The 17,388-nt window shown below is 32.2% G+C and overlaps 2 protein-coding genes across 4 annotated transcripts; one reads left to right on the top strand and one right to left on the bottom strand.

Annotated features, from left to right (window-relative positions):
- Window positions 1-722: 722 nt before the first annotated feature.
- On the top strand, window positions 723-2,240 carry LOC114188774 (peroxygenase-like). Its single transcript, XM_028077413.2, has 6 exons — window positions 723-975; window positions 1,135-1,284; window positions 1,411-1,496; window positions 1,577-1,671; window positions 1,761-1,886; window positions 1,978-2,240. Exons 1-6 carry the CDS (start codon window positions 864-866, stop codon window positions 2,129-2,131), a joined length of 723 nt encoding a protein of 240 aa, XP_027933214.1. The 5' UTR covers window positions 723-863; the 3' UTR covers window positions 2,132-2,240.
- Window positions 2,241-4,524: 2,284 nt separating this feature from the next.
- SUVR4 (SET-domain containing protein lysine methyltransferase family protein) lies at window positions 4,525-17,104 on the bottom strand. Of its 3 annotated transcripts, XM_028076580.2 has the most exons (11): window positions 16,715-17,104; window positions 15,883-16,291; window positions 12,142-13,022; window positions 11,644-11,909; window positions 11,171-11,237; window positions 11,022-11,072; window positions 10,565-10,658; window positions 6,265-6,494; window positions 5,532-6,188; window positions 4,858-5,442; window positions 4,525-4,786 (listed from the first exon to the last, which is right to left on the bottom strand). In XM_028076580.2, exons 1-11 carry the CDS (start codon window positions 16,898-16,900, stop codon window positions 4,643-4,645), a joined length of 3,570 nt encoding a protein of 1,189 aa, XP_027932381.1. In that variant the 5' UTR covers window positions 16,901-17,104; the 3' UTR covers window positions 4,525-4,642. The 3 variants fall into 3 exon arrangements, with proteins under 3 accessions (XP_027932381.1, XP_085530993.1, XP_085530994.1); XM_085674867.1 differs by lacking the exon at window positions 16,715-17,104 and having other exon boundaries at window positions 15,883-16,359; XM_085674868.1 differs by lacking the exons at window positions 4,525-4,786; window positions 4,858-5,442; window positions 5,532-6,188; window positions 6,265-6,494 and adding an exon at window positions 8,796-9,065 and having other exon boundaries at window positions 16,715-17,091.
- Window positions 17,105-17,388: the final 284 nt, after the last annotated feature.

Here is a 17,388-nt window from a genome sequence, read left to right as displayed (position 1 = left end):
ATATATTTTAAATTACACAATCTGAAAAAATATTCTAAGTTATACAGTTCAGAACATGTTAATGTTACTTAACTCTATTGCTTGATATGAAAACATTTTGCAGACTATACATAATCAATAAATGCAGTATAAATTATAGAATGTGACATTACGCATTTTATATTTTATATTTTAGTTTCAGATTAAAATGTGAAATAAGTTTCATAGTTTTTCACAATTCAAAAATCTAAAAAAAGAGGCATTACTTCGTCGGCAACAATAGACCCAAATTTGGTCCATTGTTGCTGATAAAATAGGAAAAAACAAATTAGTTTAAAGTCATATACAAGAAGTTGGAGAGTGAAAAAACTCTTTTTTTAAGTATTAACTTTAATTACATATTTTGAACAAGAAATCAAAGTCTTTGACTAATTAAGTTGAAATAATACTGTATTATTTAATTCACAGAACTGATACGAAATCATTTCAATCTAAATAGTAAGAAAGAAGATAAAATAAAAAGGTACGATTTTGAAGGTTTTTGTGTTTAACAGTGAGAGTAGTTAGCATTACCACGTCAAGTTTCCTTTTTTGTTGCTTCAGAAATCATGTGATTGAACAAAAGAACTACAAAAAAAAAAAAGTAACAACATAAGATGTCGAAAAGAACATGCCACGTGTCCAATAATCGCGAGTCACAAGGAAGAATCTGTCACTGTTAGCGTGCAGTGTCCCTTCTTCTTCTCGCTTCGCAACACTTCCTTTTTCTTCCCTATTATTCTGCAACCACCACTTCCAACACTAACGAAACTCACTCACATCACAACCAACACACCAAAGTAGAAAACAAAGGCATTTCCTGAGGCAGAACTCGCTTCATCAACATGACAACGGTGGAACCAGCCAACGATTCCATGGCAACCGTGGCAGACAAGGCACCGGTAACTGCTCAGAGAAAGGTCCCGCAGGACTTGGACACCAAGCTCCCCAAACCATGTGATCCACTCTCTTCTTATTTTGGTTTCTTGTTTGATTAATGATGTTTGACCAAGTTAATGATACGATGATATTGTTTATGGGCATTCCAGTTTTTTTATGTAATCGAATTAAGGTTTCTAAAGGAGGAAGCTTTAATGGGGTTTTTCTAAAATTCAGATTTGCCACGAGCTTTGGTTGCTCCTGACACAGAGAATGTGAATGGAACGTGGGGCTACAAGCACAACGACATGTCAGTACTTCAGCAGCATGTGTCCTTCTTCGACCTTAACAATGACGGTGTCGTTTACCCATGGGAGACATACAAGGGTAATGTTTTTTATTTGTATGTGTATTTTGATGTTTTTGGTTCAACCTCTGTTAGTTTGTTGCTTTTTGGGTAAGCTTGATGACTCAAAGTTCACATCTTTGATTGTTGTTTTTGTGGTTTTGTAGGACTTCGTTCACTGGGTATCAACGTGATTCTTGCCTTCATATTCTCGATTGTTATTCATGTAGCTCTCAGCTATCCTACTCTTCCGGTGAGACACTATTTCTGTATATGATTTACCTTAATGACCATTATTACTTGCACTCGTTACATGTTCTGGTTTTTTCACAGACATGGCTACCTTCACCATTTTTCCCAATTCACATAAAGAACATACATAAGGCCAAGCATGGAAGTGACAGTGGTAGCTATGACACAGAGGGAAGGTAAGTGAAGATAACGATTCGTTGAATAATGTTAAACCCTACTTTAACAAATGGTAACATAAATAACACTGTAAACAACATTATTGCAGGTTCATGCCATCAAATCTGGAATTCATCTTCAGTAAGTATGCACGAGAAGTGCCTGATAAATTGTCACTGAGGGAGCTATGGCATATGACTGAAGCAAACAGAGTTGCATTTGACTTCTTTGGCTGGTACTCTCTCTATTCCTCTTTCTTACACTTTTTTTGAATGCACAAGAAATGTTGAGAATGGTGGACTGAAAAAGGGTTGAAACCATTGCAGGGTTGCGAGCAAATTTGAGTGGGGAGCGTTGTATATCCTTGCAAAAGATGAACATGGGTATCTGACAAAAGAAGCTGTGAGGCGTTGCTTTGATGGAAGCTTGTTTGAGTATTGTGCTAAACATCGTAAAGGTGCTGCTGGAAAAATGGCTTGACAGCTTCTTCAGATTTTCTGTGTTAGGATAACACTTTTGGATAACAAAATTGTGGTTTGTTTAGTACCAAATGGTTTACCAGTTAATGGCTGTTTCTGATTTCCAACTTCTTCTCTGTTTCATCTTTTCCTCTGATCTCTATCGGTCTTTCATATACTTCAAATCAGAATTCAGAGAAACCATGCGATGAGACTTTTAAATATAATTAACATATGTAAAGAACTTCATTAAATTAAATTAACATTCAACAAAGTTGCAATTTAATAAAAATTTTAAAGATACAAAAGAGTAACAAAAATTAATAATATGAGTTTATTATATTATTTAGTAAACGAAATGTATTAAATATTTTTACATAAAAAAATAAATAATAAATAAAAATATTAAAAAAATAAAAATATTTAAATGTGAGAAATAAAAAATATTTAATTGACATATATTATTTTAATATAATTGCACAAAGATTGTGATAAAAATAAAAATATTTAGGAGATGCAAATGAATTTCATAATAAGCTATGTAATTAGAGAAAATAAAAAATAGAGTATGTAGTGTATGTATCTATGTATAAATTAGAGCGCGTATAAGTATCCACGGGTATGGATATTATGATATCTGCATCCGTCACATTAACATGTGGGTTAACACGCGGGTATAAAAAGTATTTGTACCCGTTATATGCGGATATCTATTTACAATATTCATTTCTTACCCGTTACGCATTAGTTTCAATTTCAATTCATTTATCGAATATTATTTCTACAAAAAATCAATTTCATATATATATATATATATATATATATATATATATATATATATATATATATAAGGTTACTTAATAAATTATGAGTATGACAAGATAGGTATTATGGTAGCTAGGGACAAGGACGAGGCAAATATATTTATCCTCATTCTTATTCCTTTACCCAATTGAAAAAGTCGGATATCGCTCATACCATATCTAGTAAATGCAGAGATTTTTCGTCAAAATAAAAACGAGATCGGACAATATCAACAAGGCGAGTTTATTTGTCATCCTTAACTCTAACCGCTATCATTGCTCAACAAGTATGAAAAACTTCCCAAAAAAATATTGTGTGCTGACATGGTTTACCTCATTCCTTAGTTGCGAATAATGGTGGTCAATTTATTTGCGGGGATCCCTAGCACAGTTAAGGATCAAACACTTAATTAATTTTACAATTTTATAAATTTATAAATTTATAATTATATAATTTTGTAATTTTATAAACTTATACTTTTATAAATTCCAATATATTTGTCCTATACCAATGCTAGACGTCATGTGGTCTAGTTCCTGTTATCTTGAAGCTAAGGCGTGCTAATGCTTCTATGTTATTGGATTGTAAAAAAATATGAAGTTAATGGGTGTTCATACCAATTATGTAGACGGTAGTCTAACTAATACATTATGTATTATTAATAGAAACATTCATATGTAATACTTATAACTTAAATTACATAGTTTGATAAGAAGTTTACAACTGAAGAGTTTCAAAACCTTAAATTACAATGTCAAAATAAAATAAACATGATGAAATCCTATAATCTAAGCTGATGTAGATGAATCAGCCACGAACGTTATGATATCCTCTAACATTCCTACCACATTCTTCACACGTTGCATGAGCTATCTGTAATGCCTCATGAGTCATGTCCCATGCAACTGTTCCATCATTAACATCACGACAATCAACCATACTCTGTAGAATGTTCGCCTTGCGTTTGAGTGCGTCATGTAATAAGAATAACATGCAATTGCATAAAAATGTATTCTTATAAAAAGTTATCAACATAATGAAAACAAAGTGACTCACTCGAAGATTGTTTTGTTTTCTGACTCTGTCCTTTTGGATATTGGCATATCACCTGCGATGTGATGGCGTCGTCAGGGTATGAGACTTGGTCGGTCTTCGTCAGCACAAAGAATGACATAAGGATGGGACACCCTCCTAAACTACTTAAGGTATCCCTCAGCACATGTAGATGGAGAGTAAGCCAATGTCAACGACGTCAAGACATGTTTGACATACTGTAACCACCGATCATCAATTGTAGTTATATTAGTTTCTTGAACCACACCTGGAGAGATAGGAATTGGCTGCTCATAGCCATATTGCCTCAAAACCCTCTCAGGCAAATGACGATGAAGAACCCCACCAACTTGAATTAATCGTAGTTATGTATATCTTATGGAAGACTAATATTTGTTAATTGTATTAAATATTTGATTGTTGTAGTTTATTTTAGAAAATTTCATATTGTAATGTACTTCTAAAAATACATTTGTAATTATTTTACTAATATAAAAATACTAACTCCTTTGGCCAAGGAACAAACATACTTTGGTCTTATTGCTAACAAAATAAACGTTTGAATTTGTAATCATATATGGAATTACTTAATATAAAATTGTAAATTTAACATCAAATACAAATATAACGTAAATTTACTATCCATATATAGATGGTCATCGTCCTCAACTCTACGTCATCCTCTACTCTCTTCCTTTTCTATTGCATCACGAGCTATCTGTAATAACTCATGTGTGCGATCCCAAGCACCTGTGCCCTCACTAACATCTCTGCAATCTATCATCCGTTGAAGACCGTTGACAATGCATTTAATGACACTCTGCGACAATACCAAATTAATGTCAAATATTTAAGTTACTAATAATATGAACAAATAAATTTCTAACATACCAATAAACTAGAAGATGATGACTCTGATGTCCTCTGAACTGGCATGTCATCTGGCAAATTCCGACGAAGTCGGGGCATAACCACAAGGCTGAGTCGCTCGTCCTCAACTCCGCGTACAATGTAAGGATGGGAGACCCTCCTAAACCACTGCAAATATCCATCCACACATGAAAATGGAGTTGGCGCAGGGACCACTTGAACTACGACAAACTGATCGTAGTGTCTCCACCGATCATCAATAGTAGCAAAGTCCACCATAGGAAGGGAATTTGGCGATCGTGGAATAGGCTGCATAAACCCAAATTGTCGCAACACACGTTCTGGCAAATGACGATGAACGAGGATACCAAGCCTGAGGAAGCCAGAAAACATGGCAGATACAACAAGTGGTCGAGCAGGACTTTGTGTTCCATATGGGCACCAAATCACCCCATCATATGTTAAAGCATCCAACTGGACTCTAATATCAACTATAGTGGAAGTAACGCGTCCAGTGACATAACGTGTGGCACGGGGTTCAGTTTCCACATATGTATCACGTAACTGCTTCCTTCCCAATGTAGGGAAGTGCTCGTATATCCAACTCTATATCAAATAACATTTCATTTTGAGTATTGTGATATAAAAGAAAAAATAAGTAAAATATTCAAAAAAAATGTAATATATTTGGGTACCTGTAAAAGAGGTAGATATCCAGCTAATTGCTTTGTATTTGCAAAGCTAGCATCTCCTAGTTGCTCATAAAAGTAGACAAGAGCAGCAACTCCCCAAGCATATTTACGACATATAGGAAGATCTCTAAACAACTTCAAGTAATGGGTTTGAACAAAACTCGCACTTTTATTAGCGAATATGGTGCACCCTACAAGATGCAAAAGATATGCTCGTGCAGCAAACTCCCAGAGCTGGTTATCACAACAACTGTTATAGAGGTCTCTCAGCCAACTAAGTCTGACCTGTGCACCCCGACAATAATTCAACTCATCGGAAGCCATAGCCCGATCAACCCCAAGAAGTGTCATCATAATCTGAATTGAATCTTCATATTCAAGAGGTTCAGTTGAGCAAAACTCTCCGGTGATAGGAAGATGAACGAGGGACCACACGTCATCTAAAGAGATAGTCATCTCACCAATTGGTAGATGAAAACTATTAGTCTCAGGATGCCATCTCTCCACGAAACCCAAGATTAATCCAGTATCGGGATAGTCATATAAAATATCGCACAAAGGCGATAATCCAGAATTTACCACAAAAGGGAGAACAGAAGGGTGAGGACGACCAAATCTTTTCACTTTTTTACTATGGGAGACTAGTTTCACAACTCGATCCTAAGAAAAAAATAAACATAAAACAATAAAACAATATAACAATAAAATAAAACATTTATAAAAACTTCTTACTAACCTGACCCTCCCATATGATACGTGCAACATGATCCTGGTACCGAGTCAATAAAGATGTATCAGAGGGACCACCTGGAAATCCTACACCATCATTACCAATCCCCTGCTCCTGGTTCTGAGCAACATCGGAAGTCTCAGGCTGAACAACATCATCCTTAACAATATCAGCCTCGTGTTGACCCCTTCTACGAGCTGAAGCGGTCGGTCGATCTCCTCGTATTCTAACCATATCTATAAAATTGAAATTTTCAAACATTACACACAATCAAACATTCACAATTCCACCAATCGAGTATTAGTATTACACAGCAATCCATGATACATTACACATAATCAAACATAAATAAAAAAATTTGGTAATCCCATTTGCAATTCCACAAATCCAATATTAGTATTACACAACAATAACATCTATGACATCTATGATACATTAGGAAAACTCACTACGAGCATAACAAAAATATTTAAACTGAAAACAAAAATAAAATATGAAACGGATGTCGACATTCACAATTTGAATCTCTAAAGCGGATATCAACATCCGCAATGCCAAAATAAAGAGTATGAAACGAATGTCGACATTTGCAATTCAAATTTGCAAAGCGAATGTCGACATCCACAATGGCCAAAAAACACAATGAAACGGATGTCGACATCCGCAATTCAAATTTGCAAAGTGATATCGACATCCACAATGGTAAAAAAAACGAAACAGAAGTTGACATCCGCAACTCAAATTTGCAAACCGAATGTCGACATCCACAATGGTAAAACAAAAACAAAACATATGTCAACATCCAAAATAGAAATCTTTGAACCGGATGTCAACATCCGCAATGAGCAAAAAACGAAAAAAAAAGTAAAATGAATGTCGACATCCGCAATGGCAATTTAAAAAAAGAATACAAAACTGAACTCCACTATTTGAGAAAAACAGAAAAACTTATTAAAACACCAATCATGGATATGATCTATTGCTTATTGCACAAAGTAATCAAGCATGAATATGTGATGTGAATAACTTAGTGGACAAATTTGGTGTACTAGAGGCAGATATGTGTACTGCTGCTGCGAGGCTGCGAGACAAGGGCTAGCCCTACGAGACAAGGGTGATGTGAATGGAAGAGGAAGAGGAATACAATGGTGTGAAGTGTGCCGCGAGAGAGAAAGGACAAAGGGTTAGGTCAAAAGTGTATTGGGTATTAATTTGAGGTGCATGAGGTGGGTGGGTATTGCGTGAGAGAAAATTGATTTTTTTACTATTTCTTCTTTTAATTTTACTAGGGGGCAAAGATGAAATTTAAAAAAAATTTAGGGGTACTAGAGAATAATTTGAGGGGATACATGGAAAAGTCCCTTTGTATTTTTTGTAATTTTAGTTTTTATTTAGATTGTATTAAAGTTTATTTAAATTTTAATTAGAATTATAATTTACTTTTGACTGAAAAAAAAATTAAAAAATTGTATTTAAGTGAACTAGATTGGACTGACTCACCAAGTGATGAACTCCTGTTGGATCGAGTCGGGTTGGACCAGATTATCCGTTTTGATAGCTCTAATTTTTAATTCATTTGACAAGTTTGACATCCAATAAATTTTCTCATTTTCTCAAACCTCTAAGGAGGTACTTACCATAATAAAATATGATTAAATGTTTTCATGAAACATATTTCCGCTTCAATAATGAGAAAACATGTTTAAAATGTCAACTAAACTTAACAAAATTTAATTAAATGAACAAAGTCCTCACATTTCAAAATCAGAAATAAATTGGTCTAAAGTTTCAAATATAAACTAATTTCAATTTTCACTAAAATTTAAAGAATAAAAAAGATATATAACCTTATAAAATGAGAATACTAAAATTCCAATTTTCATTAACATTTACAAAATATATATTTTGATTGTAATAAAATTTTATTTATATATCGATGTATAATATTTTATATGATTATTTCACTTTTATTTCATTATTATTTACTACTTTAATTTGAAATTAATGTAATTTACATTTTTTTGCTAAATATTTAACATCGAAAAAATAAAAATAAACCATATTAATATTAAATATTAGATAATATTATGTTTTTCTTAATATAATTTTTATTTTTTTTTAATTTAACCATTGATATTACCGTAAAAAACATATACAGGCACAAGTTTAAATATTTGTTACCCAATGAAGATGAAAATAAAATAACAATTTCATACCCATCAAGTATAAGGAAGAAGGATAAAGATGAATTTTTAGTCAAATAGAATAATTGATCCAATATAAAAGTATTGGTTGGAGGTCAAGAGATTCATATACAACAAAATATTAGAGCATAACAAGAGAACATTCAATTAGAATTAATTAACAACTAAAAAGTTTAAAGCAATTGTGTCGATTTTACTTTTCTCTAAAAACCTCTAGACTATATTAAATGTTGTAAATGTATAATTTTTTAAATTTGTACTAAATGAATTTATTATATTTCAAACTACAAATCTTAAAACTAAAAAAAAAAATCATGATATTTTCCAATAGTCTTTGAAAATATCAATCTAATATTCTTTTAAATTCATATCCAACTTTTTAGATTTCCCTATGAGGGCGAGCTGTTATAAAACAATTAAGAACAGAATTTAAAATCAGATTTGCATACAAAATGAACAAATAAAAGTGAAAACTATTCTCATTTGTGTATCTAGCCACCTCACCATGTTGATCCTCGGCACCAAGTTGATCATGGATTGCTTCGCAGAAGGTGTCAGTGAAGAGAATATGTCAAGAACCTGATTTTTTTATTTTTCCTTTCCCTAATAAAAGTTGATCAATCATAAATCAAACTCTTCTCATTTACTCGTTCAAGCAACAATACAAAGATTATTTATAAGAACATAATCCTTAAAATACGTTTTTTTAGATGAAACTATATGTACACACCTAGGTGTCTTAGAAATGTGTAAAGTTCCACATTGATCTCAAAGAGAATGTTAAATATCATATAAAGAAGAAGGCCCAAAAATTCATAGTCACAAAGTTTTGGGTTGACGATGATGTGTTGGTCTCCTGTATCGATTAGTTCATGAGAAAGTTGAATATAAGGAAGAAGACTCAAAATCATTACCTCGAGATTTTGTGATAAAGGTGACGTTAGTTCACAATGCTGAATATCCCCGATGTATCTTTTCAAAAGATCTATCAGTGGTATTTCCCATGATAACTATTTATCATTGGTCCTTTATCGATTGGATAGTAAAAGTACTTTTTGGACAAAACAGGGATTGCAACTTGTAGCTAGAATCTCTTAGCTAAAGGAACTTGTGCAATCATTTTCAAGTATCATGGATGATAAAGTATCCGGGACAAATAAAGTTAACGCAATCTATTAAATGAAATATGTTATAGATATGCTAAAGAGTCAAAACAAGAAGAGTCTTATGATTGTTAAGAGGTGAGTCTTTCTTATGATGGTAAGAAGTAAACTTTAAACCTAACTTAATTATACAAAATTAGTTTGTAAAGTGAAGTTTGCACTCAAATATATACTATAAATTTGTCTTATTTTTAGTCAGTGTGAAATCTCCAACACACCCTCTCATGTCGAGGTATATACATCTCGAGCGTGAGACTAAATACTAATGGAAAGTCCAAAAGTGGCTAGTAGTGAATGACACGATAGGCCTAACAAACAACAAATCTCCCTATGATAAGTTCAAACTCATGGCTCTAGTACCATGTTAAAAAGTGGTGGACTTTAAACCTAACTCAACCCAGCTTACAAGGTGATATTTGCACCCACATATATACTGAAAATTCATCTTATCTCTAATTAACGTGGGATCTCAACAATGATCAACCCACATTTCATATTGCTACCAATTTTATATTCTATGAAATGTCAATCGTTTTCTAAGTTTGTTAGATGCAACGATCAACTTAGAGATGTATTAAGTTTGGTACATACCATCTATATGTTTCAAGTTTGAATTTATTTGTTCCAAACTTGTACATAAATTTATGTTTCAGCTTCATGGAAATTGATATAATAGACTCATAATAGACTTAAATAGTTCCTTTTTTCATTCTATCTCATCTTAACTAGACTTTCAGATAACTAAATCCCATAACTTAAGAGATACTTGCAAAAGCTATCTAAAATATATCTTCTCTTTGCTTTTGCGTGTAATAAACAATGTACAGAGATTTTACTATAAAAATTATACACAGCCATTTAGAAATACAAAAACTAACACTTGCATCCAGGGATAGGGAATTCTGCAACTAAGGAAAACAGTTGATTAATTGAACTAACCTTTTTGTTTCTTATCATAGCAGAAGGCGCTTCCACAAGAACACCGAAATGCTTTAATAGGATGATCTTCATCATCAAAATCAATACCATAATCCTGCATACAAATATTAATTACACATGAGGCTTGATTATGACAGTAGCGTCTATGCCTTCCCTCCCCAAACTAAAAACACAACATAATAATCATGTTTTAATTTGTATATAAAAGCATGGATACTATCAAATGAAAGATAGGAAAGAATGTTTGCAATTCGATTTAGATTAGATTTTAGATCAGATAAAATATATTTTGAAAATATTTTTCATTACATTTTTTTTAATTAATTTCAATCTCTCCTAATCCTTTATATAGATAAAACATTTTTGATTAAATATATTTAACTTTCATATTGCGAATTTAAAAAAAAAAAAAGCGCACAAATAAAAAGCACATCTCTAATCGGTCCAACCGACTTACCCATGTCAATTCCTCGTACGCACTCACATTCCTATTGGTAAAGAAGGCAAGCTACACAAAAACAACGAAAACAGAAGTTTTATTGTATTACTCAAAATTAAGAAAATGTAAAAAAGAACTATGTGAATATAAAATTAACCAATCATTACATGATAATAATGGTGATCTGGACTCTCTATTTCAACGGGAATGTCTATGAGATTTGCATCATAGCATCTGCGATTACACAAAGATTAGTAGTAATGGTTCTGTCGTCTAGCTTCATCAGTTACTTCAATGAAAAGAAAAAAAAAAAAATAGGAAACAGGGAAGAATGAGACACTTTAAATGATCAGTAACTCATTTGTATGGATGGTATGAGATTCAATTTTCAATAAAAAGAAACTTTTTTATTCAAAACTTTCAACCAAAAAAACAGTCGAACTAATAACATCATTAAATAAACATAAACATAACGAAAGCAAGAAGTGGGCAAAAGAAGTTGGTACCAAAATTAACAAAACCACCGTATATTGGTGTTTGAATATCACTTACCAGGATAAAAAATAAGAACATTATAACGAAATTATAGTATTTACTGGAAAATGTTAAATTTCAGAAAGGTTTCATTTTATATGGTTACCTATGATTGATGAACCTTCCAACATTTCCATTATATGTTGCATCTAAACATAGTGCCTCCTCATCCTTTAACCCCTTTTCTGAGCCCCAGTCCGCATCAAGAGTTACAGGATATGTATGTCTGTCATTACCACTCTCGTGCATTATCCTATCGTATAATTCCATATTGGTTAATATTTCTCCAACATATTCACATACAAAAGTTCCTTTTGGTAAATCTTCTAACGGTCTAAGGCCCCATCCTTTACCTTCTCGAGTTAAGAACACCTGAAGAGAAAAGAAGACAATATATTCAACAATATCAAATACAACTATTGTAGAACTGCTAATAATGCAATGAGCCAATTGCAAAGAATAAGTGTCCCTTTGACTTGATAGCTAAATTTCATACACAGATCTTCTCATAATTTTTATCAATTGGTATGCAATACCTCGTTGCACTATCCGATTCCCACAAATTGTATAGCTGAATTGTATGAGTATTCGGAGAATTTCATACCTGCAATTTGCATGCAATACCTCGTTGCACTATCCGATTCCCACAAAGCATGTCACATCCGCATTTCCTCCAACATTCCTTTATAAATTTCCTTACCATATGCCCCTTGCATCGTTCAGGCATGTACTCATTCTTGGACTTCTCTAAAGGGCACTCTTGACAGTACACAAAATGATGATCTTTAGGTTCAGTCTTCATAGTCGCGCAAGCTGTTAGAAACTCTTCTTTCAACAAACCTTGAGGAGTGTAAGCAAACTCCCCACCAGTTTCCCGAGCACACGCACAAGGTAATGATGAGGAAAGGCAGTTGCCTGAACAATCAGAACAGCAACCCTCATCCGAAATCCGGGCTAAAGAAATACTTACAATAGCACTTTGATATATTATATTGCATGGTATGTAATTAAACTTTGGCAAGGTTTCACCGCCAAATTCATCTATTAACGATATTTTCACTTTTTCTGAACCTTTTGTCATGTCACTGATAAAGTTAAAGGGTTTCCTTTCTTCTTCACTAGCGTATTGCAGCGTATTTGAATTGGCTAGGTTGGAATTTGATCCCTTTCGAATCCCCAACTTGAGAAAAATGCTACAAAGATCATTCAATAGCTTTGCCGTAGAAAATTGAGGGTCAGCAGTTTTGCTAGAGCTAAGGTACTTCCTGTCCATGAACTTCATAACAACAGCCAAATCAGGAATACTGAAGTTGAGTCCTGCCAAGGCTGAGTCACAATTCAAAGATATTTTAACTTCTTCAAGACGTGAAGAACTACCGATTGTAATAGATCCATTATAAGCACGGGTATCATTGATGCAGGCAGGTACAAGATTTTTACTTTGCAAATCCTGATTTGACGGAGGTTTAACACAAAGATCTCCAGCTGAAGAAAATCAACAAGACCCATCAATATTTTATCAAAAAAAAAATTACAAGGTGAAAACAACACATAAAAACTCACATATAAGACTTTATTAGCATCTACCATATCACTCATTATCGGATACTCCACTCTTCTCTCACTTGATGTTTTGGTCGAGATAGTAGTACATTAGAGATTTAGCATCGACTAAAAATTATAAATATAGATGAGTGTTAACCTCATCTTATAAGCTAGATTAGGAGAAATTAAATTGAAAGGATGAAGTTTGTAATATTGAAATGAATATGATGTATGTTCCTATCTAAAATTCATTGGTACCCTTAGAGTCATTGCAGATGAGATAATGTCTATTGTCTATTTTGGTCTTAGTAACTTTGAGATGATTTTGTCTTAAAAGACTTCATTAAGTTATTTCAACTTTTAAAAGATAGACTTCTGAATTTGAACATATTGGAACAAACTTTAAAGATACATTTACAAGCTATAAACAGAATCCTACAATATGTGAAGACAAGTCCAAGGAGATTACAGGAATGAAAAATTAAAAATAGAAGTGTATACTGATGCAGATTATACAAGTTCTATCCCAGGTAGCAAATCCACCTAAGAATATTGCATGTTCTTGGGTTGAAATTTAGGAACTTGGAGAAGTAAGAAACAAAATGTTGTTATAAGGTATGGTGCAACGCAAAGGCTGAAGTCCAAGTTATGCCACAATGGATGTATGAATTGTTATGGCTATAAGAATGATTCTAAAAGATCTTATAGTGACATTTTGAAGAAGTCCTTTATTGTGATAATAAGTCAGATATTATCATTGTTCATAATTCAATTCAATATGATAGGACCAAACACACAAAGATAGTTGACACTTTATTAAAGAGAAACTGGACAGTGACAATATCACTCTTTTTTACATCCCATAAGGGTCACAGTTAACAGGTTTGTTTACAAAAGGTCTTCCGACTAAGCAATTTCATAATCTCATATGCAACTTGTGAAAGATAGATATCTATTCACCAACTTGAAAAGAAGTGTTGTTAGTGATATAATAAATGCATTACTAAAGTTGTTGGTAGAACACTAAATGTATTACTGAATTTGTTTGAGGTAATTAAAAGATCTATTTGTACTTATTAATTCAGGGTTAGAGTTATCTGTATATAGAAATTGATGTACAATTTCAAATTAAACAATTGAATAAGAATCTTCTATCTTTCAAAATTAAACAAATAATCATAATGATGATGATAAAATATTGATGAAAAGTAGGGGTGTCAAGGTGAGTCAACCCGACTCACATGGGTTGGCTCACCACAAGTTGAACTAAAAAAGGTAAACTCAACCCGACTCACTTTTTGGTGAACCAGAAATTTTGCAACCCGGGTAGACCCACCATGGTTTGATGGGTTAGCTCACCTAATTCTCAAAATATTATTATAAAGATAACAGTTAAAGATTAAAATATCAATGTATATAACTTGACAAACAAATTAATTAAACATTCAAACTATACAAATATTATTGAGTAATATTATAACATTTAAAAATATGAAATTGTGAATCTATATAATTAGAAATAGTAAATAATTATAACAAAAAAAATTTAAGAAGATTGTAAAAAAATGTTAGTAGGTTAAGTGGGTCAACCCACCTTCAACCCGACTCAAAAATGAGTTCAGTTTAACCCATTTTTTGAAAAAATTATTTTTTTCTCGACCTAACCTAACTTGAACCCGTAATAAGTCGGATTGGCTCACACATATTAGAATCCATCTTGACATCTCTAATGAAAAGTTATAAAAAAACAAATAAATGATTCATGGTGGTAAGTTATGAGTCAAACTACCTCCTCTTTACCTCCAAGTTAAGTAAACCAAATTCAATTTAACCCACATTTAAAAAGAAAAACTAATTTTTTTCTAAACCAACCCAACCAAAACGTGTAGTGAGTCGAGTTAAGATACCACTTTGAACCCATTTCCATACCTCTGTCTAATTGAATATATTGACTATCACACAAGGATTAAATATGTTTTTGGTCTCTTAACTTTCATTAAAATTTGAAATTAATCTCTCTTTTTTTGAATTTTGTTAAGTTTATTTGAAACACTTTGCAACAATGTAAACTCAAGTATTATCATCAAATAAGTTTGAAATATCAAATAAACTTAACAAAATTTAAAATTTCAAGAAAACTAATTTCAATTTTCAATAAATTTTAAGAGACCAAAAATATACTTAACCCTTATTACAAATTTAACCCTTACTACAAATGACTAATATTATTTGGTTAGAAAATATATTATCAATATATATATACACACATAAGTCTACAAAAAATAATGGAGACCTCATCAAATTCTTAAAAAGAAACTTCCAAGAAAATAAACCAGGAACATTCATTTCTAATTTCAAATTCCATTTTTCACAAAAAAGATAAGAACAAATTCATTTGAAAAATTATTCTTTCAAATTTTTTTATTTTTAGTTAACTTATTTATAAACTAAGCTTTTGTTATAAAAAAGATAATATTTCTCATATTAAGTCTTTAAGAAACCCATCAAAAACACAAAATGATAAGAACAAATTCATTTGTAAAAGTATTCTTTTATAATTTTTAATTTTTAGTTAACTTATTTATAAACTAAGCTTCTCCTTAAAAGAGATAATTTTTTTTTATATTTTTTTCGTTATAATCTTTATGAAACCCATCCAAACATCAACCATGATACCCACACTTCGATAAGCTCTAAAATCTACAGAAAACCTACATGTAATCCCATAAAAAAAAATCGATGCAAGTATTTTATAATCTAAAAGAAAAAAATTATTACAATTAAAAGTAGGCAAGCTTACCATTATTCGTCGAATTAAGTAATTTGGGTTTCTTAGCTCTTGGCTTCACAGGGTTCATCTCGAACCGGCCACGGTGCCCTGCAGATGATGCTTTCTCATGGTCTGATTCTCTACCCTTAGTTGATCCACGAGGTAAACTAGAGATCTTTTTGGCCTCACTCGCCGTTGAATGTAATGCCTGTGAACTGGTTTGAGGCCTATCATCTTCCGTGAAGGTTTGAGATCGCTTAATGTTTTTCTGCTCAAAGACCTTTGATGATGGCTTTTTGTCTTCTGCACTAAACATTTTGCTTGAGCTGTCCATGATTGATAAAACAAGGTCACCATCTACATCTACCAAGAACGGTTCCCCTGTTGATTTTTGTCCACCCTCACCACTGCCATTAGGTTTTCTCTCACCTTCAACTGCCTTTTTGAAGAAAACAAAAAAGGCATTAACTATTAAATTATACAGGAAAAACAAAACGAATGCCTATATTTTTTGAATATTGTGATTTTAGTTTCTCATATGTGGATTTTCCATAGATATTAATAGTACTATTTTACTATTGACAGATGATATAATATAATAATTCAAACTTTCAAGCCTACTTTTTGTAATCGCCAAAATAAATTTCCAGTTAAATCACATCAGCATTCGTGTCAGATAACAACTAATATTATATTATGTGATCCTCTGGTATCGCGCTCACCAAAATATTCAATCCTAATGGTTTAAAATAAATTTTCACATCTAAAAATTTTACAATTAAAAGTCACAACGTTAAAAAAAAAAACTAAAATGTGTAAGTGTGTGTATTCAAATGAAAAAAAAAATGAAGTTAGAGGAAACCTTGTCTTTCTCGGAATCAAGGTACGCCTCTATAAGTGTCCGATAATTTTCATCTTCAATTAGTTCCCAATTTCCTTCATAAACTCTTAACAGATTTATCAACACTGGCTTCACCTGCTCCTTAGAAATTCCCAAGGTCGCATTCATATAGCTAAAGGCCTTCTCAGCTCTTGCGGAAGGGGCCATGATAGCTCCAAAAAATAAGTGCCACTTGAATCAAAAACACTACCAAAGATATGTACAAAAGGACTCTGCTCCTCCAACCTGCTATTTATAAGACCAAATATTAGTCTTCTTCCTGTACAGGTCAGACTGGGGCTTGAAATTACGAAAGGTCAATTATATCGCAATAGATCTCTACAGCAAGCAACGAAAAGATTTCAGGAAAGAATTATCTTCAACTTCTGAGAGCGTGTTTGCAAAACTGTTAAACCTTGTATGTAAACCTATCGGTTGTTCTCTGTAAAGTTTAATTTCTTAAAATAAGAAAAATTGAAATTTAAACTAGAAAACAAACTCACGCCAAATGTAAATGTAAATACAAATTTTTCACGTTTATTTCATATTAAACAGAAATCGTACAAGTTTGCTCTAGGGTTAAATTATATAGCTATTCATCTAATATAATAAATAATAAGAATTGGATAAATATATTTTTAGTATTTGAATTTTTA

Source organism: Vigna unguiculata, chromosome 6 (genome assembly GCF_037176805.1).
Source record: "Vigna unguiculata cultivar grain cowpea cultivar isolate G323 ecotype 2 chromosome 6, ASM3717680v1, whole genome shotgun sequence".
In the NCBI taxonomy this organism is placed as follows: Eukaryota; Viridiplantae; Streptophyta; class Magnoliopsida; order Fabales; family Fabaceae; genus Vigna; species Vigna unguiculata.
This window is presented reverse-complemented; position numbering and strand designations above follow the sequence as displayed.

Excerpts from the sequence above, each read along its gene's own strand:
- LOC114188774 (XM_028077413.2), top strand. The coding sequence starts at position 864 with ATGACAACGGTGGAACCAGCCAACGATTCCATGGCAACCGTGGCAGAC. Across the intron at positions 1,497-1,576 it reads TCAGCTATCCTACTCTTCCG|ACATGGCTACCTTCACCATT; the intron begins GTGAGACACTAT and ends GTTTTTTCACAG. Across the intron at positions 1,887-1,977 it reads GCATTTGACTTCTTTGGCTG|GGTTGCGAGCAAATTTGAGT; the intron begins GTACTCTCTCTA and ends AAACCATTGCAG.
- SUVR4 (XM_028076580.2), bottom strand. The coding sequence starts at position 16,900 with ATGGCCCCTTCCGCAAGAGCTGAGAAGGCCTTTAGCTATATGAATGCG. Across the intron at positions 16,292-16,714 it reads TTGATTCCGAGAAAGACAAG|GCAGTTGAAGGTGAGAGAAA; the intron begins GTTTCCTCTAAC and ends TTCTTCAAAAAG. Across the intron at positions 6,189-6,264 it reads GTATCATATGGGAGGGTCAG|GATCGAGTTGTGAAACTAGT; the intron begins GTTAGTAAGAAG and ends TTTTTTTCTTAG.